The following is a 24,409-nucleotide window of genomic DNA, read 5'->3' as shown; positions in this document are numbered from 1 at the left end:
CCGTTTTCCATAAAAAAGGGCATGCATAGCCTTTAAGAGGCTTATATAATCTCCTGGGGGCTGGGGGGGGCAAAATTGAGCAAAAAACCAGCCCATTTTTCGCCCATATCTGCCCTCCCCAGCCCCCAGGAGCACTCTGCAAGGCTCCTAAAGGCTATGCACGGCCATTTTGGTGAAGGGGCCGACAAAAAAATTGCTGTATTCAGTGTATAAGATGCACCAAATTTTCAGCCTCTTTTTTGAGGGGAAAAGATGCACCTTATACTTCGAAAAATACGGTAATTTGCAAAATGGTGTCACAGCCTGGTTGGACCAAAAGCACTTAGGCCAGTGACGGAGAACCTTTTTCGCCTCGGGGGCCAAAAGCACGCACCCATGCGCTATAGCATGCACTCACATACCCATCCCCATAATTTAATGTCACTTGCTGTGCCGTGCCCCCTGCGCCGTCCTCCCTGTGCATGCGTGGGGCAGCGGGGAGTGGTTGACACATACACGTGTGTGTTCCAGATGTGCTGGAAACTGCGCGCATAAAATCACCGTGCGTTTGAAGCCGCGTGCAAGCACGGAAGGTGCGCGCAGAGATTTTCGATGCACTAGGCGAATCGGTTCTTAACTTATTTATTTTATTTATTATTATTTATTTATTTGTCTTGTATGCCGCCCACTCCCAAAGGACTCCGGGCGGCGCACAAAAGACAAGGGAAAGGGGGAAACTAGACAAAGACAACATATTAAAAACAAGCCAACATTCACAATTTCCGTGGAGGTAGATGTTTCTCGGACCCCCCAGCCTGCTGGAACAGCCAGGACTTGGTGGCTTTGCGGAAGGCCGGGAGGGTAGCAAGGGTCCGGATCTCGACAGGGAGCTCGTTCCAGAGGGCCAGAGAAGCCCACCTCTGGACGGAAGACCCCTTGAAATCAAAGCTTGCTGACTGCTTTGTCGTCAGGCAGAAAACAATTCTTCTTTTTTTAAAAGACAAAAGCTGGAAATGGATGAATTGCTTTATCTGCAGGCCGATTGCTTAAGGATTTGCCATTCCTTCCATCAGTTGGTTAACCAACTGATTTAATGTAAATATGAATATTGGGGAGGGGAGGAGGAAGCAAAACCCTTGCAGGCAGATTTTTCTGCCTTCCTCTTTATCGCTATCCATCGTGCGATTATCTTTGAGCTCTCCGCCATCCTCAGAGGTGCCGTATAAAAAAACCCATTTTGCAGTCTGCACATGGCCAATTCACCCCGGGTCTCTCCAAAGATTAATTTTCCGCGGGACGCTGACTGATGAGCCAGAGAAGCACGCGTTAACCTAATGTGGGGTAAGATGCAAGCCCGCATAGTCGGGTTTAATGCAGCGATTCCTTAATCTTCTCTTTTGTAAAATAGAAACACGCCCAGCTTTTTCCTCTGTTCCTCCTGCGGCTCTGTTTCCAGATCCTCTCTCAACCGGGTGAATGCCTACGGAGATTCTCAATCACCCGAGTCGTGGTTGTCCCAAAACAAGGATCCATACCCATTTGGTAAACCTGATGACAGAGATAAACGTCCAAGTGACTTCGACGACTGACTAGGTAAAGGTAAAGGTTCCCCTCGCACACATGTGCTAGTCGTTCCCGACTCTAGGGAGCGGTGCTCCTCTCCGTTTCAAAGCCGAAGAGCCAGCGCTGTCCAAAGACGTCTCCTTGGTCATGTGGCCGGCATGACTAAACACTGAGGGCCCATGGAACGTTGTTACCTTCCCACCAAAGGTGGTCATGTTGTGGCCCAGCAGGAGCCGTTGAAGCTGCCACCAGACTCCGACAGCGAGGAGCCCTATGAGTTGGCTTTGGAGGATGTGGAGGACCCTGGACAGGGTTCTGACTCCGAACAGGGCAGAGAGAGGCTGGTTGGCCACCAGGAGGCACCTGAGCTTTGGACCAGTGGGGAGGAGACAAGGGAGAGTGAGCCGGACTCCAGCAGTGAGTTGTTCCTGGATGCCCGGCACTGAAGAGCTAATAGGCGTCAGGAACAGTTGCACAAGTACAGGAGGTGGTTCCACCACAAATCCGCGAAGCCCTTATCCGCGGAGACATAAGCGCGAAGACTAATTCGCGCCGTTCTAAGCGCTAATGAAAAACGCGACCCTACCGCGATGACATAATCGCGGAGGGCAAATTTGCGCATTCCCAAGCACTCAGTACCCTAAACCTAACCCTAAACCTAAACCTAACACTAAACCTAACGCTAAACCTAACCCTAAAACAAACCCCTAAACCTAATCCTAACCCTTACCTTAATTGAAGTCGGCTTTCTGCTGCGGCGCCGTTTTAAAGCGCCCTTCTGTTGCTGTGCTGTTGTCGCGGCGGTGCTGACACGCGGTGATGACGTCGCGGTTTAGCGCTGCGATTTTATCACCGCGATTTTGACTAGCGCGGTTTTGTCGTGCCACGCAGGAGGTAATTGCACTCAGCTGGTGGTCATTAGGCTCCTCTCCAGACTATAAGAGGACTGCTTGTGCACACGCCCCTCTTGCAGAAGTCAACGCAGGAACTAATGTCGGAGAACATTATTGTGAGCTTGGCAGGCTGGATTGCTGCCAAGCCTTATCTGTGCTGGATTGCTGCCCAAGCTTGTCTGTGCCGGTTTGCTGCCAAGGACCTGTCTGTCTGTTAATTAAATGCCATAACTTATCTTTGGCTCGGAGTGTGTTGGTGTGGGACGAGGGGGGTCAGAACAGGTTCCTATTTTTCTACTTGCATTTTTTTTACATGCTTTCGAACTGCTGGGTTGGTGGAAGCTGGGACAAGTCACGGGAGCTCACTCTGTTACGCAGTGCTAGGGATTCGAACTGCCGAACTGCTGACCTTTCTGATCGACAAGCTCAGTGTCTTAGCCACTGAGCCACTGCATTCCTACAACAACTCTCTAAAAGGATGCAAATGACCAGCTGTCTGCAAGGTATATAAATCCTTCCACTCCCCCTCATCCAGTCAATGCTGAAGAAGCTTCTGGGATGAGAAGCGAAACGTCTTCCAAGAAAAACCCCCAGAAAGTCCAGTTGCCCCTGGATGCTTTTTCAACCGGATTTCCTCTTTTTTCTTCGAAGATGTTTCGTTTCTCATCCAAGAAGCTTCTTCAGCTCTGACTGGATGAAGAGGAATGGAAGGATTTATACCCCTTGCAGACTGCTGGTCATGTCAACCCCGAAGCTGACAAGATCGAAGCCATTTTGGAAGCTTCAGTGTTACCAAGAGCAGAGCTGAGAGATGGGGTGGGGGAATAGAGATAGTTGGGGTTTTGTAGCCAAAACAAAAGACTTTTCTCTTGAGAACCAAGGACATTCTCACACCTGGTCCGAGAGAGGAGGAGCGACATTACCAGGCAACCGGACGGCACCTTGATTGGACCATGTGACTGATAGTTTTGGGGAGGGGAAAACTTTTACTTTTAATTAGGTGAAAACCGTGGGAATCTTCAGAGTTGGTTTTCACCAGAATTGTGCTGATAGGACATCTCCAAATAAAACTGTTCTTTGAGGAATCTACCTGCCTCGAAGCTTTGCTTGCTGTGGGTGCATTAATTGGCACCCAGACAAGTCATTTGCATCCTTTTACAGAGTTATTGAGGCCACTTGGAGGCTTATCTGTGTCCTCAGGGGTCACCTGAGTGGTGCAAATGGGTGTGGAGCTTCCTTGGAACTGTTGCAAGGTAGCTTTTTTGAAGGTAGCCAAAATCTGGTAGGTTTTTTCCCTCACGACTTCTTATTTTATTTATTTTATTTATTAGACTTATATACCGCTTCACAGGGCTTTCAACCCTCTCTAAGCGGTTTACAAATTTTTTAGCAAATTGAGTCAGCAACTTGCCCCCACAGTCCGGGTCCTCATTTCACCCACCTCAGAAGGATGAAAGGCTGAGTCCACCTTGAGCCGGTGAGATTTGAACCGCTGAACTGCAGATCACAGTCAGCTAAAGTGGCCTGCAGTACTGCACCCTAACCACTGCGCCACATCGGCTCCTTTAAAATTGCAAAATGGGTGGCATATAAATATATAAATATAATATATTAAAATGTGGTGCCTAGAATTGGACGCGGTTCTCCAGCTTCAGGGTGGCTCAGGAGCCAAGACGCTGAGCTTCTCGATCAGAAAGGTCGGCAGTTCCGTGACCCGTCAAAACCGCGGAGGACAAAATCGCGCTCGACGAAAGCGCGCATGTGATGTCATCACAGCGCGACGAAAAAAATTAAAAATTGAAATAAAATTAAAATTAAAGCAAGCCGATTCACATAAAGGTAAGGGTTAGGGTTAGGGTTAGGGTTAGGGTTAGGGTTAGGGTTAGGGTTAGCGTTAGGTTAAGGGTTAGGGTTAGGTTTAGAGCGTTAGGGTTACGTTTAGCGTTAGGTTAAGGGTTAGCGTTAGGTTTAGCGTTACGTTAACGGTTAGGTTTAGGGTTAGATTTAGGCTTAGGTTAAGGGTTAGGTTTAGGGTTAGGTTTAGGGTTAGGTTTGGGGGGGTTAGGGTAAGGTTTTCGCTTTATTTTTACATTTTTCGATCACAGCGCGATGTTTTCGTCGCGCTGTGATGACGTCAAATGCGCGCTTTCGTCGAGCGCGATTTTGTCCTCCGCGATTTTGTGGTGGAACCGGCAGTTCGGCAGTTCGAATACCTAGTGCCGCGAAATGGAGTGAGCTCCTGTTACTTGTCCCAGCTTCTGCCAACCTAACGGTTCGAGAAGCATGTAAAAAATGCAAGTAGAAAAATAGGAGCCACCTTTGGTGGGGAAGTAACAGCGTTCCGTGCGTCTTCGGCGTTTAGTCATGCCAGCCACATGACCACGGAGACGTCTTCGGACAGCGCTGGCTCTTCGGCTTTGAAACGGAGATGAGCAGCACCCCCTAGAGTCGGGAATGACTAGCACATATGCGCGAGGGGAACTTTTACCTTTTCCTTTACCTTACACACACACTACACACATACACACACTACACACACACACACACAAGACATACACACACAAACACAAGACACACACACACACACACACACACACACACACAGGGGTTGCAAGTCAAAAGCCACGGCAAAACATTTTAACTTTTTGCAACTTTTCCCCCCAGGCAGCCTAAACTGGACTGCATGAAAAAGGAATAACCGAATGCATCTATTTTTGGTCTGGTTTTAAATGGTACCTTTCCCACTGGCCAAATTTTTGCTGAAAGGATTGTTGCGCAGCGCTAGTGGTTGGGTTTTCATATTTAAAAAGAACAACCCAGGAGTCTGTGGCTTGCCCAGCCCTGCCTTCAGTCAGGACATCTGAAATGGGCAGGAGGATGATTTCAGAGCAGTTTGAACCTCTTTGGTAAAGGGGAAGGGGGAAAAAAAAACCCTGTGATTGAAACCTTTAAAATAAGCAAAAAATAATAATAAAGTAAGCTCCTTTTAATGTTCTCTTGGCTCAGCAGCTGATTTTGGCTCCTACCCCAACAGCCGTAGCCCTTTTGCAAACCTCAGCGTTTTCCACCACCCTTCAATTTTGACCAAACCCCCAAATTTCCCAACGCCAGCAACAAAAGAGAAAGGAAAACGGAGATAGTTTGAGATAGTCCACAAGCAAGAGGCAAACAGCGTTTCCAGCTCCTCTCTGCAGTGGCGAAATTCCAATTTTTTTTACTACCGGTTCTGTGGGTGTAGCTTAGTGGGCGTGGCAGGGGATGGATACTGCAAAAAAGATGTGGAGACTCTGGAAAGAGTGCAGAGAAGAGCAACAAAGAGGATTAGGGGATTGGAGATGAAAACATATGAAGAATGGTTGCAGGAACTGAGTATGTCTAGTTTAATGAAAAGAAGGACCAGGGGAGACACGATAGCAGCATTCCAATATCTCAGGGGTTGCCACAAAGAAGAGGGAGTCAAACTATTCTCCAAGGCACCTGAGGGCAGGACAAGAAGCAATGGGTGGAAACTAATCAAGGGGAGAAATTTCCTGACAGTGAGAATAATTAATCAGTGGAACAAATTGCCTCGTGAATGCCCCAACACTGGAAGTCTTTAAGAAGATGTTGGATAGCCAGGAAACTAATCAAGGAGAGAAGCAACTTAGAACTGAGGAGGAATTTCCTGACAGTTGGAACAATGAATCAGTGGAACAGAAGTTGCCTCCAGAAGTTGTGAATGCTCCAATACTGGAAGTTTTTAAGATGTTGGATAACCATTTGTCTGAAGTCGTGTAGGGTTTCCTGCCTGAGCAGGGCGTTGGACTAGAAGACCTCCAAGGTCCCTTTCAATTCTGTTATTCTATTCTATTCTATTCTATTCTATTCTATTCTATTCTATTCTGTTCAGTTTTGTTCTGTTCTATTCTATTCTACTCACTTTTTTCAGTGCTGTTGTAAGTTCAAATGATTGCTAAACACATGGTCGTAAGTGGAGGGCTTACTTGTAGTAAGTCCAATGCCCAGAAATAAATTAATCTAATTCTACCCCGACTGGCTGCTCCTCAGATGCCTCTGAGGTTCTGCTAAGAAAAGCATCTATATCCCTCCCCCCCTCTGTCTCTCTCTCTCTCTCACACACACAAACACACACACACATAAACACACATAAACACGTACACGGCTTCCTTTTGCATCTTTTACGAGCGAAGAGCAAAAGCAGCCATCTTTTTAGCCCTGCCAGGAAGAAAGGTCATTTTGCGTCCTCCCCTACTAGCTGTTTGGGGGTTGCAAATGGGAATTTATTGTCTGAAATAACAGGCAGGCAGAAACCACCACGAGAATCTTTCATGGAAAAGAAGAAAAGAAAAAGAAATAGAAACCTCCTTCTGGATTCTTTTGAAATGACTCAATCCGAAGGATATCTACACTCCCTCTGCCCCCCCAAAAAACTGCTTTTCCTTATCAGCAAGCACCAGACAGCCACTCCATCAGCCCAACCAGCCTGCTGTTTGGCTCCCCTCCTTCAGCTGATCCTATCGCTCTCATTCCTCTTCCAGGGCATCGTCCGGCTTTTCACTTCACCGGCTCTGGGAAAAGCCCAGTGGTGCCATGAATGGCATGATTTAAGCATGGCTGGTTTGAGTTTTGGGTTGGAAAGGGCTTAATGCATCGGTGCATATTTTATTTTATATTATTTTATATTATAATTTTATAATTTTATTATTTTTATTATTTTATTGTTTTATTATTTGTTTTGTTTTATTGTTTGTTTATTGTTTTATTGTTTGTTTTATTGTTTTATTATTTGTTTTATTATTTGTTTTATTATTTTATTTTATTTATTTTATTTACTATTTCATTTATTTTATTTTTTATTTTATTATTTTATTATTTTATTATTTTATTATTTTATTATTTTATTATTTTATTATTTTATTATTTTATTATTTTATTATTTTATTATTTTATTATTTTATTATTTTATTATTTTGTTATTTTGTTATTTTGTTATTTTATTATTATTTTATTTTATTATTTTATTATTTTATTTTATTATTTTATTATTTTATTATTTTATTATTTTATTATTTTATTATTTTATTATTTTATTATTTTATTATTTTATTATTTTATTATTTTATTATTTTATTATTTTATTATTTTATTATTTTATTATTTTATTATTTTATTATTTTATTATTTTATTATTATTTTATTTTATTAGAGCCAAGGTGGCGCAGTGGTTAAATGCAGCACTGTAGGCTACTTCAGCTGACCTCAGTTCTGCAGTTCCGCTGTTCAAATCTCACCAGCTCAGGGTTGACTCAGCCTTCCATCCTTCCGAGGTGGGTAAAATGAGGACCCGGATTGTTGTTGGGGGCGATATGCTGACTCTGTAAACCGCTTAGAGAGGGCTGAAAGCCCTATGAAGCGGTATATAAGTCTAACTATTGCTATTATTATTTTTTTATTATTTTTTATTATTTTATTATTATTTTATTTTATTTTATTTGTTTTATTTTATTTTATTTGTTTTATTTTATTTTATTTGTTTTATTTTATTTATTTTTATTTTATTTTATTTTATTTTATTTTATTTTATTTTATTTAAGACTTACACACGTTGACAAAAACATACACAAAACCCACAAACCATCTCGGAACTGCACGTTGTTCCTCCTTGCAGCAGATGTCTATCGGTGTATCTTTCCAAATATTATTTCCCTCTCCATGCATTCTCATTTTACATGAGCAATGCTTTTATTTCTTACTCTTTTGCTTAACCTCCAGGACTGGCCCATGTTCCTTCCCAACCTCCTCACTGTCCGACTCTGCTGTCAGCTCTGCTGGCTGGCCACAACACAAGCAACCTAATTTTGATCACACAACCATGAGGATGCGGCCTAAGTTGTAAATGCAGGGACTAACTGTAAGTCACATCTTTCAGTGCTGTTGTAACAGTCACTAAACGAATGGTTGTAGGTTGAGGACTACCTGAGTTAAAAGGGTCCCCCTGGAAATCGGTTCAACTCCTGGAGATTTTATGGCTCCATCTCTACGACTCTAATGGCGAGAGAGTAAAATGGTTTGCCGTTGTCCTCTTGCAGTGTTCGTTTCCCCAGTCTGGCCTACATTCCTGGCTTATCCTGGCTTGTCATCCAACCCTCAACCAGCTGCACTCCTGCTTAGCAACCGGCTGGCCACGCCCGGGTCCAAGAAACCGCTCCAAAATCCTGCATTTGGGACTCTTATGAAAGATTCATTTCGTGAGCGTCTACAAATCAGCTATACCCCCCCCCCCAAAAACCAGGAGTTAATAAATCAATACATAAGCTTCCAGTGGCGTCACTGAATGAAATAGCCTGCTGCAGATTTCCTACCAAATGTTTTAAGGGCGTCTGGTTTGAGTTGCTGGTCATTTTTGCAAAGCAAACAGCTGGATGGGTTTGGCCAGCCACGGGAGAATTGGACCGCTTGGCCCATTTCTTCACTTTCCTCTCTGAAAAGCGGCTGACAACTTTGCAGCCCGCAGCTTTGTGCTCCCACAAACTCAATGTTGTTCTCCTTTTAGGTCAATATTTTGACCACTTTTTTTTTTTAAAGCAGAAATAAAAAAGGACGATTATGGCTATATTAAATGTGCTTTTTATTATTTGCCTATTATCCCGGCATTATTATTTTTAGGAATAATTTAAGGCAGCAAACATACTTTTTTCTCCTCGAATTTCCCCCCCACAATAATGTTGGGAGTTAAGTTTGGCTGAGAGAGGGGGGGCTGGCCCAAAGGCACCTAGTTGACTGTCATGGCTAAGGTGGGATTAGAACTCACCGTTTCCTGGCGATTGGCCCAAAGTCACCCAATTGGCCTTCATGCCTAAAATGGCACTAGAATTTCCCATCTCCTGGTGATTGGCTCAGTCATCTGGTCAGCTTTCATGCATAAAATGGGACTAGAACTCACCATCTCCTGGCGATTGGCCCAAAGTCATCCAGTCAGCTTTCATGCCTAAGGCGGGACTAGAACTTCCCGTCTCCTGGCGATTGGCCCAAAGTCATCCAGTCAGCTTTCATGCCTAAGGCAGGACTAGAACTTCCCGTCTCCTGGCGATTGGCCCAAAGTCATCCAGTCAGCTTTCATGCCTAAGGCGGGACTAGAACTTCCCGTCTCCTGGCGATTGGCCCAAAGTCATCCAGTCAGCTTTCATGCCTAAGGCGGGACTAGAACTTCCCGTCTCCTGGCGATTGGCCCAAAGTCATCCAGTCAGCTTTCATGCCTAAGGCGGGACTAGAACTTCCCGTCTCGTGGCGATTGGCCCAAAGTCATCCAGTCAGCTTTCATGCCTAAGGCGGGACTAGAACTTTATTTATTTTTTATTTTTTATTTTATTTTATTAAGGATTTATATGCCGCCCTTTTCCCTGAGGGGACTCAGGGCGGCTTACAACAATGAAAGGAAGGGAGTGCAAGACAAGACTTGAAAAAAAAGAATCGTGATTAAAAGAAATTAAACCATAAAAATACAACATTCACTCAACATTCGGGCGGGGTGAGAAATAATCCTATCCCCAGGCCTGACGGGATAGCCAGATCTTGAGGGCTGTGCGGAAGGCCTGGACTGTGGTGAGGGTACGGATCTCCACGGGGAGGTTGTTCCATAATGTCGGAGCTGCAACAGAGAAGGCTCTCCTCCGCGTAGTCGCCAGTCGGCACTGACTGGCGGATGGAATTCGGAGGAGGCCTACTCTGTGCGATCTGATGGGACGCAGGGAGGTGATTGGCAGGAGGCGGTCTCTCAAATAGTCAGATCCACTTCCCGTCTCCTGGCGATTGGCCCAAAGTCATCCAGTCAGCTTTCATGCCTAAGGCGGGACTAGAACTTCCCGTCTCCTGGCGATTGGCCCAAAGTCATCCAGTCAGCTTTCATGCCTAAGGCGGGACTAGAACTTCCCGTCTCCTGGCGATTGGCCCAAAGTCATCCAGTCAGCTTTCATGCCTAAGGCGGGACTAGAACTCCCCGTCTCCTGGCGATTGGCCCAAAGTCATCCAGTCAGCTTTCATGCCTAAGGCGGGACTAGAACTTCCCGTCTCCTGGCGATTGGCCCAAAGTCACCCAACTGGCCTTCATGCCTAAGATAGTACTAGAATTTCCCGTCTCCTGGTGATTGGCTCAGTCATCCAGTCAGCTTTCATGCCTAAGGCGGGACTAGAACTTCCCGTCTCTTGGCGATTGGCCCAAAGTCACCCAGCTGATTTTCATATCTAAGGCTGGACTAGAACTCACCGTGTCCTAGTTTCCAGTCTAGTGCCTTAAGTTTTAGTCGCATAAATGGGAAGAAATCCCAGACTTTTACTGTGTTAAAAGTCCCAACTGTGAAATATGTGCTCAGCAGAAAGAGTTTCTAATCATGTCAAAAGTCCCCTTCCTCTTCATGACTAAATAATCCAAAACAATTGTTGCATTTTAGTTGAGGCGGCATAATGTTTAATGAGAAACGCATCTATCTATAACCAGATCTCCCATTTATGCGTAGGTGAGACTCTTCCTTTTCATTATTACTTTGATCAATTTGTTTAGTTGGAAATGAAAGAACAGGCAGTTCCCTTAACAGATGACATTAGCAACGTGGCCGTTAAGTGAATCTGGCTTCCTCATTGACTTTGCTTGTTAGACGGTCGCAAAAAGGGATCACATGACGCTGGGATACTGCAACTGTCATAAGTACATGCCAGTTGCCAAGCGTAATTCAATGTGCAACACAGTCATAGGACGGGTCCATTAATGCGCCCTTATAACTTTGAATCGTCACTGAGCAGTTTGTAAGTTGAGGACGATCTGTCCTTATTTCCCAGTCAATTGACATCTTTACTGACAATAGAGTGGAAGAGAGGGAAATGATGTAGTTTACTAATCTCCTAGTTTTTAAAAATCCTATGTATCTTTTCTGGCCTAGGCTTCCCCAAAAAGCACAGAGTCCTTGTCCCGAAAAAATCCCTTTTACTAAACGAATGTGAATTCCTCTCATTCACCTTCAGCCAAGGCCTGGCAAACAGTCTTTCAAAGGAGTATTTATGACTACAGACCTTATCTAGCTTGGAAAGCTGCCACGTCAATAGTTTCCCAAATGGGATGCTATGCAAAGAAAGACTGGGCACAGAGTCTCTGAGATTCACGGACAGATCTTCACACTCCTGAAAATGAATCTAACAGCCAAACGGACAAATTGATTCTTGCAAAAGCCCACTCCCTTTTGCTCCTCTTTTATTCCCTATGGGAGGGGCCAATCACCTTCCTCCTGTGATTTTACTCCCAAGTCAACCAGAGGTGGTATTCAGCAGGTTCTGACCAGTTCTGGAGAACCGGCAGAGGAAATTTTGAGTAGTTCGGAGAACCGGTAAATACCACCTCTAACTGGCTTTGCCCCCATCTATTCTCTGGCTCTCGAGTCCCAGCTGATCGGGAGGGAATGCGGCAGGGGTGAAATCCAGCAGGTTCTGACAGGTTCTGGAGAACTGGTAGCGAAAAGTTTGAGTAGTTTGGAGAACCGATAGTGGAAATTTTGAGTAGTTCAGAGAACCGTTATTGGAAATTTTGAGTAGTTTGAAGAACCGGCAAATGCCACCTCTGGCTGGCCCCAGAGTGGGGTGGGAATGGAGATTTTGCAGCATCCTTCCCCTGGAATAGGGTGGGAATGGAGATTTTGCAGTATCCTTCCCCTGCCACGCCCACCAAGCCACGCCTTGCCCACCAAGCCACGCCCACAGAACCGGTAGTAAAAAAAAAAAATGAATCTCACCACTGGAATGGGAATTTTGCAGTATCCTTTCCCTGCCATGCCCACCAAGCCACGCCCACCAAAGCATGCCCACAGAACCGGTAGTAAATTTTGTTTGAATCCCACCACTGAAGTTGACCCTGATTTCTGAGTTATATGGTAGAAGAGCCGAGGTGGCGCAGTGGTTAGAGTGCAGTACTACAGGCCACTTCAGCTGACTGCTAACTGCAGTTCGGCGGTTCAAATCTCACCGGCTCAAGGTTGACTCAGCCTTCCATCCTTCCGAGGTGGGTAAAATGAGGACCCGGATTGTTGGGGGCAATATGCTGACTCTGTAAACCGCTTAGAGAGGGCTGAAAGCCCTATGAAGCGGTATATAAGTCGAACTGCTATTGCTATTGCTATATTGCTATTCTTTTCTTCTGGCAGCTCTGCGCATGCACACACTGGGAACAGGATCCAGCTGTTCTTCTGCCTCACTGATGTCCGACTCCGAAGGCAGCTGATAATTGTCAGATGGCCCTGGCCCCCTCTCTGCCTCCAACACAGAGCCCTCATCAGAGCCCCCCCCCCCCCCCCCCAGACTCTAGAACTGGCCCATGTTCCTCTCCAACCTCCTCACTGGCCGAATCTGCTGCCAGCTGTGCTGGTGGGCCACAACACTATCTTATTGAATTGGAATCTCTATAGGTGGCTTGTTAATTGAATCAGGGTTACTTGCAGAGGGCTGAACTAACCCCAGCTAGTTAACAGGGTTAAACTGATGCCACCTGCTCAAAATTTATTTGGAGACATTTAATTTCAGTTCATTAACTGGGTTTTTGTTTAATTGTTTTGCTTCCGTAGTCCTCCAAGAAAGAGAGGTGAAGAGAAAGAGCAGAACAGCAAGTCTGCTCATCAGGGACTCACTACTAAAGCCTGGCAACAGAGAACATATCCAAGCACTGATTGGTTGCAGTGACTAAGCCACACCCTGCTGGTGCCTGATTGGCCAATGGTAGATTAGGCTCCTCCTGGAGAAAGCAGCTGGAATTCTGTAGTCCCAAATCACAATTTTTGAGAGTGGGATGCACCCAGCACAAGAAGTCTTCAATTTATGACCATAATGGAGTCTGGAGTTTCAAACAAGCGTCGTTGCAGTTGTAAGTCGAGGCACCACATGAATGGGCTCGACTTTATGGCTCGTTATAAAGTGAGTCATCACGGTCGTTAAGTGAATCCATTCTCCCGAATGGGTGCTTTCACTGGCAGTCCCATCATTGGGAAACACTACAGGTAGTCCTCGACTTACAGCAGTTCATTTAGTGACCTTTCAAAGTTACAACGGCACTGAAAAAAGTGACGTATGACCGTTTTTCACAGTTACGACCTTTGATCGTGTGATCACAATTCAGATGCTTGTCAGTGGTTTCATATTTATGACCGTTGCTGTGTCCCAAGGTCGTGGGACCTCCCCCTTTTTGCAACCTTCCGACAAGCAAAGTCAATGGGGAAGCCGGATTCACTTAACGACCAGGTTACAAACTTATCAATTGCAGTGATTCACAATTGAGGCAAGAAAGGTCGTAAAATGGAGCAAAACTCATTTAACAACTGTCTCACTTGACAACAGAAAAGTTGGGTACAATTGTGGTCAAGCGAAGCCAAAGGGGAAGCCAGATTCACTTAACATCTGAGTATAACAACTGCAGCGATTCACTTAATAACTGTGGCAAGAAAGGTCATATAACTGCCTCGCTTAGCAACAGAAAATTTGGGCTCAATTTTGGTTGCAAGTCGAGGACCACCTGTATTGTTGGGGGCAGCCTTGAGCTCCTCTATGAACAGTAAGATAGAAATACTGATAATCCCCAATTTTCAAGGAGAAAATTCTGCCATTAAGTCGTACAGTCATTGCATCCCACAACCATGTATTAATTTATAACCTTTTTCGCCATGGCTGTGAAGTGGATCCCTGTGGTCATTAAGTGAGGCATCCTAGGACTGCAACTTGTGCTCTTCTCTTCCCTGCTGGCTTCCCCATCGATATTGCTTATCGGAAGCCCACTAGGAGTGTCGTTTAACGGCGATCATGTGACCACGGGACACTGCAAACGTCGTACCCCTGTGACGATTGTCAAATGCCTGAATCCCGGTGAAGCGACGGACGCTGCAATGGTCGTAAGTGTGAGGATTGGTCCTCACGCTTTATTCAGCTGTTGTAAGTTTGGTCACTAAATGGATGGGCTCTAGAAAGAGGGCAGAGAAGAGCAACCAAGGGACTGCAGGCTAAAACCTACAAAGAACGGTTGCTGTAATTGGGTCGGTCTAGATCAGTGGATGCAGTGGTGGGATTCAAATAATTTAACAACCGGTTCTCTGCCCTAATGACCATCTGGGTAGGTGGGGCTCGGTGGCCATGTGACTGGGTGGGCGTGGCCAACTCAAGGTCACTCAGGTCGATGGGCGCTTCGCCTTCGACAAAAGCGCGCCGACAAAACCGGGGCAAGCAAAACCGCGGTGTCATAAACGCGCCCACAACAACACGCTGACAAAACCGGGCCCCAAAAAGCGCAATTTAAGTTAAGGTAAAGGTTAGGGTTGGGGTTAGGGTTAGGTTTAGGTTTAGGTTTAGGGTTATTAGGTTGTTATTAGTTGGTGTTGTCGGAGCGCTTCCGCGCATTTGTCAGCGCGATTTTGACCTCGTGGTTTTCTCGCTGCGGTTTCGTCGCCGCGCTTTTGTCGAGCGTGCATTTATCAGTGAACCCTTCGCCTTAGCTGTTATAATGTAATCAGGGTTAACCGGAGAGGCAATTTCTGTAAGCAGGTCAATAAAGTTGAGGCTAGAAACAACACCAGAATTTTTCCTTCCTGCCTTCCTTACAGGATTAGCCCTGGAAAGTGGGAAAAAACAATTTCTTCCAACAACCGGTTCTCTGAACTACTTAGAAAGTTACCAACCGGTTCTCCCAAATAGGTGCGGACTGGCTGAATCCCACCAGTGAGTGGATGGCGAACCTTTTAGGCACTCAAACTGACATGCGCGAACATGCACATGTGCGGATGTGCCACAAGGAGAGCATAAACCCCAAAGACCAGCTGACTGGCGGGACGCAGAGCATCCCAACACCAGCAGCACGGCAAGAGGTAAGATTTTTTCTTTCTTTCGTGAGCTCCTGTTTCGTGGTTTTCAGGGAAACCGAATCTCACCAAAGAAACGCCACGGAGATCTGACCTGGTGGCAACGGCGTGCGTGCCAGCAGAACAGGCTCTGCGTGCCACCCCTGGCATGCGTGCCATAGGTTTGCCGTCACAGTTCTAGCTGAATGAAAAGAAGGACTAGGGGAGACATGATAGCAGTCTTCCAAGGTTCCACCACAAAACCGCGTTCGACTAAACCGCGCTCGACGAAACCGCGTAGCTGACATCATCAACAGCGCGACAACAGCGGGGAGACAGAAGCATGCTGTAAATGCTAAACCTAAAATTAACCCCTAAACCTAATTCTAACCCTAACCCTTAACCTAACCCTAACCCTAACCCTAACCCTTAACCTAACCCTAAACCTAACCCTAAACCTAACCCTTACCTTAAGTTGAATCGGCTTGCTTTCAAAGCGCTAGTTAAAGCGCCCTTCTTTCTCCACGCTGGCTGTTGTCGCCCTGTTGATGACGTCAGTGACGCGGTTTAATCGGGCGCGGCTTAGTTGAGCGCGGTTTTGTCGTGCCACGGTCTTCCAATATTTCAGGGGTTGCCACAAAGAAGAGGGAGTCAAGCTATTCTCCAAAGCGTAGGACAAGAAGCAATGGTGGAAACTAATCAAGGAGAGAAGCAACTGAGAACTGAGAAGGAATTTCCTGACAGTATGAAGGGTTATTCAGTGGAACAACCTGCATTCAGGAATTGTGGTTGCTCCATCACTGGAAGCTTTTAAGGACTGCTTTTTCAAGGGGAAACTGGACTTTATTGTTTTCCTGTGAATACGTTTCGCTTCTCTTCCAAGAAGCTTCTTCAGCTCTGACTTGAAGGTGGGGAATGGAAGGATTTATACCCCTGGCAGACAGCTGGCAATGCCTGCCAGCCGAAGGAGCCTCTCGGATGAGAAGCCAAACGTCTTCCAAGAAAAAACCGGAAAGCCCAATTGCCTCTTGAGAAAAAAAAGCACCTTTGGGGCAAACCGTGACCTGGAGGGCGGAGAAGAAAAAAGAGTGGAAGAGCATTTGTCTGAAATGGCATAGGGCCCTGATGGTGAACCTATGGCAGGCATGATGCCGGGGATGACACGCAGAGTCCTCTCTGTGGCATGCGCACCGTCACCAGCCGCTTTTCTGGGTTCTGATGCGCCGCAAATGTGCACCGGCCAGCTGGTCTTCATGGGTGCTGGAGCACCGGAAAATGGCCTGACAACGGCCAGAAAAACAGACATAAATGGACAAAAAAGGCCATTTTGGGGCTCTTTTCAGGCTGTTTTTCAGGCCAACAAATGACTTGAAAATAGCGCGAAAAACAGCCTGAAAATGCTCCCCAAAACAGCCTGGAAATGGCCCCAAAACAGCCTTACAATGCCCCCAAAACAGCGTGAAAATGGTCCAAAAAATAGCATGAAAATGGCCCGAAAAACAGCCTGGAAATGGCCCGAAAAACAGTCGGAAAATGGCCAAAAAACAGCCGGAAAATGGCCCCAAAACAACCTGGAAATGGCCTGAAAAACAGCCGGAAAATGGCCCGAAAAACAGCCTGGAAATGGCCCAAAAAACAGCCGGAAAGTGGCCCAAAAAACAGCCTGGAAATGGCCTGAAAAACAGCCAGAAAATGGCCCCAAAACAGCCTGGAAATGGCCCGAAAAACAGCCTGAAAATGGCCCAAAAAACAGCCTGGAAATGGCCCGAAAAACAGCCGGGAAATGGCCCGAAAAACAGCCTGGAAATGGCCTGAAAAACAGCCGGAAAATGGCTCAAAAACAGCTGGGAAATGGCCCGAAAAACAGCCTGGAAATGGCCCGAAAAACAGCGTGAAAATAGCCCGAAAAACAGCGTGAAAATGGCCTGAAAAACAGCGTGAAAATGCCCCTAAAAATGGCCTGAAAATGGCCCGAAAAACAGCGTGAAAATGGCCCGAAAAACAGCCGGAAAATGGCCCAAAAAACAGCCTGGAAATGGCCCAAAAACAGCGTGAAAATGGCCCAAAAAAAACAGCCTGGAAATGGCCTGAAAAACAGCCGGAAAGTGGCCCAAAAAACAACCTGAAAATGGCCTGAAAAACAGCTGGAAAATGGCCCCAAAAAACAGCCTGGAAATGGCCTGAAAAACAGCGTGAAAATGCCCCTAAAAATGGCCTGAAAATGGCCCGAAAAACAGCCTGAAAATAGCCCCCAAACAGCCTGAAAATGGCCCAAAACTGCCCAAAATACAGCCATGTTTGCTGGTCTTTGGATTTTTGGTGCTCCAGTGCACACATGCGCGCACATACACATTCATGCACGAGCGTTCCAGTTTTGGCGCTCGGTGCTGAAAAGGTTCTCCATCCCTGGTAGAGGGTCTCCTGCTTGAGCAGGGGGTTGGACTAGAAGACCTCCAAGGTCCTTTCCAACTCTGTTATTCTGTGACTTCTGGAGGAGAATCGGGCTGGAGGTTTAGAGGTTTTAGAGGTTTTATTTGCATTTGTAGGCCGCCCTTTTCCCTGAGGGGACTCAGGGCGGCTCACAGAAAACCAGGGAAGGGGGAAATACAACATTGAGACAACAACACATAATAAAATAATGAACAACATGCATACAACATTCGGGCGGGGTAGGAATCCTTATCCCCAGGCCTGACGAGAACTGCCAATGCAGAAAAGAAAAAAAAATAAAATAAAGCTGCGCGGTGCCTGGTTTTCTCTCCTAACATACGGACCCAGCGCCCCTTTTCATCGTATCTGGCAGAGAATCTCTTTCTGCTCGGCTGAGAATTTAATGGGAGCGGGATTTAAAGCCTCCTAAGACTTTCCCCCAGTCGACTGGCTTTGTGCAACCCAAACATTCCTCCTTATCGATTTTCCCCTTTTGGCTTTTCTTGACGCTGCTCCGTCAAGAATCCAAGCGGCACTGAGCTGTTTTTAAACACGGTTTGTTGAGCGAGGCATAGTAGATTTGAGTCACACCTCTCATCCAAAGTGAGCACGCAAGCACCCGCGCACGATTGTGTTTCACAAATCTGGCAGGCAGAGCCAAAACCGAGCGTTCCCACTTTTGGTTGGCGTTGGGTGTGAACGCAACACAGTTGTGTAAGATTTTAAAGACTCAAGTGAGAGAGCTGTACAAGAACACCACCAATCGCCTTGCAAGTATGCTGTCAATCAATCAATCAATCAATCCATGAATCAGAATGCACTAGTCAGCCAAAGGATGAGCAATCCATGAATTACGACCACCGTTGGAACCAGAATTCCCATTATTAAGTAAGGCGATTATTAAGTGAGCCGTGCTCAATTTCACGACCCCTTTCTCAAGCCAATCACTGCAGTAGTTAAATGAATCAGGCAGTCGTTAAGCGAATTCGGTTTCCCTTATTATTGACTTGGCTTGTTTTAAACTGGCTGGAAAAGGTTGCCAACGGGGATCACCTCCGACCTCAGGAATGCCGCAACCATCATTAAAACAAGCCGGTTGCCAAATGTCCAAATTTTGATACTGACCATAGGGATGTTGCAACCGTTGTAAGTGTGAGGACCGGCCTTAAGTCACTTCTTTCAGTATTATTGTAAAATCAAATGTTTGCTAAACAAATGGTTCTAATTAGAGGCCTACCTATATTAATGCAGTGTAAAAAGGGACACGGTTACTCGGTGGCTAAGAAGCTCAGCTTGTCAATCAGAAAGGTTGGCAGTTCGGCGGTTCGAATCCCTAGCGCCGCGTAACGGAGTGAGCTCCCGCTACTTGTCCCAGCTTCTGCCAACCTAGCAGTTCGAAAGCACGTAAATGCAAGTAGAAAAATAGGAACCACCTTTGGTGGGAAGGAAACAGTGTTCTGTGAGCCTTTGGCATTGAGTCCTGCCGGCCACATGACCACGGAGGCGTCTTCGGACAGCGCTGGCTCTTCAGCTTTGAAACGGAGATGAGCACCGCCCCCTAGAGTCGGGAATGACTAGCGCATATGTGCGAGGGGAACATTTACCTTACATTTACCTTATCTATCGGTGTAAATATACACAGACACACGTGTCTCTGGAATTTTGGATCGGACTGCCCTGTGGCCCATCCTGAACCAGGCAAGCAAAAAGCCAAGGAGATCATTTGATGCAGTAAATCGTGGTTGGTTATTCCGTGGCTTAGCCAGTGTAATAAGATGCACATGAACATTCAGAAAAGCCGTTTGTTCCAAAACCTACAGAAATGTGTGAATGTAGCCACTAGATGGAATATCCTGAAGATTACATCAGGTGCAAAAGAAATATCCCTCCTTGGTGAAAATGGGATTCCGATCCCATTTAGGTTGTTTCAGTCGAGTGCACTGAACCCATGAATATATGAGTTTTTACCCCATTACCAGCTGGAGATACAGAATACAGAATAACAGAGTTGGAAGGGACCTTAGAGGTCTTTTAGTCCAACCCCCTCCACAGGCAGGAAACCTATATCCTTTCAGACAAATGGTTGTTCAATCTTTTCTTAAAACTTCCCGTGTTGGAGCATTCACAACTTCTGGAGGGAAGTTGTTCCACGGATTAATTGTACTCTCTGTTAGGAAGTTTCTCCTGAATTCTAGGTTGCTTCTCTCCTTGATTAGTTTCCACCCATTGCTTCTTGTTCTACCCTCAGGTGCCTTGGAGAATAGTTTGACTCCACCTTCTCTGTGGCAACTCCTGAGATATTGGAAGACTGCTATCATGACTCCCCTAGTCCTTCTTTTCATTAAATCCGACATACCCAGTTCCTGCCAACAGTCCCCTAATCCTCTTTGTTGCTCCTCTCTGCACTCTTCATTCCCAGAGCAGAGGATTTGGGCAGGTTTTCAGATTGCTCAAAATGCAGCTTTTTTTTTTTTTTCTTAGTGGGATCTAAGTTCCTGCAAATATACTTAACAGGGGCCGGTTTCGGGCTAAGGCTGCAGTGCTGGCTCTTGGCAACAAATCCTGTTGAAATCAACTGGAATTAGTTGGGCAGGGCTGCGAATGAGCTGTCCCACTGTCCTGTTGCTCTAATTAGGAGCAAAAGACTTAAGAATAAATCTTAAGGAAGCCTGCCTACTCCTCCGAATAACATTTTTTTCTCTCTCTCTTTTCTCTCTTATCTCTCTTTCTCATCTCTCTCTTTCTCTCTCTCTCTCACCTCTCTCTCTCTTATCTCTTTCTCTTGCATCTCATCTCTCTTTTCTCTCTCATCTATTTCTCTTCTCTCTCTCATCTCTCTCTCTCATCTCTCTTTCTCTCGCATCTCTCTCTCTCATCTTATCTTTCTTTTCTCTCTCTCATCTCTTTCTCTCTCTTGCATTTCATCTCTCTCTCTCATCTCTCTTTCTCTCTCTTGCATCTCATCTCTCTCTCTCATCTTTCTCACCTCTCTTTTTCTCTCTCATCTCTCTCTTTCATATCTCTTTTCTCTCATCTCTTTCTCTCTATCTCATATCTCTCACTTTTCTCTCTCTTTTCTCTCTCTCATCTCTCTTTCTCATCTCTCTCTTTCTCTCTCTCTCTCACCTCTCTCTCTCTTATCTTTCTCTCTCATCTCATCTCTCTTTTCTCTCTCTCATCTATTTCTCCTCTCTCATCTCTCTCTCATCTCTCTTTCTCTCGCATCTCTCTCTCATCTCATCTTTCTTTTCTCTCTCTCATCTCTTTCTCTCTCCTGCATCTCATCTCTCTCTCTCTCTCATCTGTCTTTCTCTCTCATCTCTTTCTCACCTCTCCTTTTCTCTCTCATCTCTCTCTTTCATCTCTCTTTTCTCTCTCATCTCTCTTTCTCTCTATCTCATATCTCTCACTTTTCTCTCTCTCATCTCTCTCTCTCTTGCATCTCATCTCTCTCTCTCATCTCTTTCTCATCTCTCTCTTTCTCACTCGCTCGCATCTCTCTCTCTCATCTCTCTTTCTCTCTCATCTCTCTCTCACCTCTCTTTTTCTCTCTCTCATCTCTCTTTTCTCTCTCATCTCTCTTTCTCTCTACCTCATCTCTCTCTCTTTTCTCTCTCTCTTCTCTTTCTCACTCTCTCTCTCTTGCAAGATCGTTCTCATTTCAATCGTCAGTCTCATTCCCTCCCTTTTTTTTGGGGGGGGGGAGCGGTAGTATTTCCCAGCATGCTAAAATTTACACGCCAGGGTTCTGGCAAAGGCAGGTCCTGTTTTCAGTAAGTTGGTTACATGCCGGATCAAACTCTTTAAGGCAAATCTGTGAAGCGGCTGCATAAAACGAGAGTCACCTTCACGGCAAGTCAGTGACGCCGCTAAAGAGGAATCCTTCAACACGTTTGTTTGCTCCTTTGGTTAAGGAAGGAAGGAAGGAAGGAAGGAAAGAAAAAAGGAAAGAAAGAAAGAAAGAAAGAAAGAAAGAAAGAAAGAAAGAAAGAAAGAAAAGAAAGAAAGAAAAGGAGGCTTCGGTTTGCAAAGCAGCCGTTCAACCGGTAACCTCTCCCTGTTTAATCCAGAATTTAGACAAGGGCAAAACCTCGCTCCCTTTTGGGAGAAAACCGGATCAGGCACCGGTTTGATGCACCTTGCACAGCGTTGAAACCATCGCAGTAAGAAGGGGGGGGGGCTTTTCTTATTCATTCGATGAACCCTCTTTTTTAAGGAGGGTGAGAAGACGCACGGTCGCCCCCCCTCCCAAATTCTCCCCCTGCTTAAGAGACGACCTCACGAACTCCGGAGAAGTCAAAACCGAAAGGGGGACGCCGAGTGGGGGGGTCTTTCATCCAATATGGGGAGGGGGCGTCGAGATCTCCGCTATTCCACCCATCCACCTGAACCGAACGGGTGTGTGTGTGCGTGGGGGGGGGGGGAGAGAAACCGACCGCCACTACTCCTGCTTACCAAGCCTGCTCCCCATTATATTGCCCACCGCGTCTCCCTAAGCCCATTCCTCCCCCCTTTCCCCTCCAAGGACGCCCCTTCCTCCTCCTCCTCCTCTCCCCCAAATCTGTCGGGCTTATTAATAGGTGTTTTCCCCACACCCGGCTGGAGGGCTTGGGGAGCATGGGTTGGGGAGTTCAAGAGGATCTCCCCGCTGATTAGGTTGGAGCAGTCTATCCTGCGGTGTGGTGTCACGCACACACAGACACACGCACGTATCTGTCAACCGCTTCCCCACCCGGCCTTTTGTTCCCTTCCCCTTTTGTCGTGTTCCGCCACCTCCCTCCGTCTCTCTCTCTCTCTCTCCAACGCTGGAACCGCCTAAGATGCGCGCCGCAACTTGCAGGCGATCGCAACCGCCGCTTCGGCAAGAGGATCCGCAAGGAGAAAGGATGCGCCCCCACCAAGCCCCGAGCGCGGATCGGCGGGGACCTCAAGGCCCCCCAGCCCGCAATTTCACGCCGCGATGCCCTCCTTTCTCTCCCCCCCCCACCCAGACGGTCGTTGGGTCGATCCCGAGCCCGGGACTGCCGCTTCCCCGCCGCCCCTCCGTCCGGCACACGCCTCCCTTACCCTCCATCTCGTTGCCGTCGCCGCAGTTCATGCTTTAGCCCGCGCGCATCGCCTCCGCCCGGCGCTCCCTCGATGGATGGGCTGGAGGATGAGCGGAGCGGGATCCGAGCGAGCGAGCGGCCGGCTGCCTGGCTGGCTGGCTGGCGGTGTCTTTCCGACGACCGCCCGGCGCCCCAGACGTCCGTGGAGGGCGGGGCAGGAGAGGGCGGGGGCGGCCACTCGCCTCGCCGGAGTTGGGCGGACTTTGGACCGGGGCTGCTAGCCGCCCTTCTCCGCCGCCGCCTCCTCCTCCTCCTCCCGGCTTCCAAGCTCTTAAGCCTCGCCGCGCCGGAGACTGTCTGTCTGCCTCTCCCCCCGCCCGCCCCGCATCCCCGCAAGGTCACCCGTGCGGCCTCGGCCTCTCCTACCCGCCCTATACCGAGCACGGAACGGACGACGACGCCTTCTCCCGCGGCGGCTGGCGGACAAAAGGCCGGACACACACACACACATACACCCCAAAGCCGCCTTGCAAGCTCTGCTCCAGCGGGAGACGCCGCCGGCGGGGCGGTGCCCGAGCCGGGCAAGGCGAGCTGAGAGTGAGAATCATCCCGAGCGGGCCTGCAACGATGCGACTAAGGGGAAAAGAGGCAGGGAGACGGGAAAGGGAAAGGTTCCCCTCGCCCAGATGTGCTGGTCTTTCCTAACCCTAAGCCACAGAAAAACCAACCACGATTGACTGCATCAAATGATCTCCTTGGCTTTTTGCTTGCCTGGTTCAGGATGGGCCACAGGGCAGCCCGATCCAAAATTCCAGAGACCTGTGTCTGTGTATATTTTACACCTATAGATAAGGTAAATGTAAGGTAAAGGTTCCTCTCGCACACATGTGTGCTATTCGTTCCCGACTCTAGGGGGCGGTGCTCATCTCCGTTTCAAAGCCGAAGAGCCAGCGCTGCCCGGAGACGTCTCTGTGGTCATGTGGCTGGCAGGACTCAATGCCGAGGGTGCACAAAACACTGTTCCCTTCCCACCAAAGGTGGCTCCTCTTTTTCCACCTGCATTTTTTACCTGCTTTCGAACTGCTCGGTTGGGCAGAAGCTGGCACAAGTCACGGGAGCTCACTCCGTTATGCAGTGCTAGGGATTCGAACCGTCAACTTGCTGACCTTTCTGATTGACAAGCTCAGCATCTTAGCCACCGCGTCGCTTATACACTTACATATACACATCTGTAAAGGTAATGGTTCCCCTTGCACATATATGGTAGTCTAGGGGGCTGTGCTCATCTCTGTTTCAAAGCCGAAGAGCCAGCGCTGTCCGAAGACGTCTCCGTGGTCATGTGGCCGGCAGGACTAAAGTGCACAAAATGCTGTTACCTTCCCACCAAAGGTGGCTCCTATTTTTCTACTTGCACTTTTTACGTGCTTTCGAACTGCTAGGTTGACAGAAGCTGGCACAAGTCACGGGAGCTCACTCCGTTACGTGGCGCTAGGGGTTCGAACTGCTGAACTGCCAACCTTTCTGATTGACAAGCTCAGCATCTTAGCCACTGAGCTATTGTGTCCCTTATACATATACATATACGTAAAGGTAAAGGTTCCTCTCACACATATGAGCTAGTCGTTCCCGACTCTAGGGGGCG

General features: G+C 47.2%; 1 protein-coding gene across 1 annotated transcript in view; it reads right to left on the bottom strand.

Moving 5' to 3' along the window:
- Nucleotides 1-22,925, bottom strand: part of SAMD10 (sterile alpha motif domain containing 10) — a 46,704-nt gene extending 23,779 nt beyond the window's left edge. The window contains exon 1 of the mRNA XM_087720846.1: nt 22,787-22,925. Within this exon, the coding sequence (XP_087576972.1) occupies nt 22,787-22,817 (31 nt within the window). The 5' untranslated portion in view covers nt 22,818-22,925. The remainder of the gene's footprint in view (nt 1-22,786) is intronic.
- Between the last annotated feature and the right edge of the window lie 1,484 nt (nt 22,926-24,409).

The sequence above is a fragment of the Thamnophis sirtalis genome, unplaced genomic scaffold (assembly GCF_051295495.1).
Source record: "Thamnophis sirtalis isolate CommonGarterSnake01/CBP01778 unplaced genomic scaffold, rThaSir2_p1.2 scaffold_7, whole genome shotgun sequence".
NCBI lineage: Eukaryota > Metazoa > Chordata > Lepidosauria > Squamata > Natricidae > Thamnophis > Thamnophis sirtalis.
Note: the sequence above shows the minus strand (reverse complement) of the source record. Positions and strands in the feature narration are given on the sequence as shown.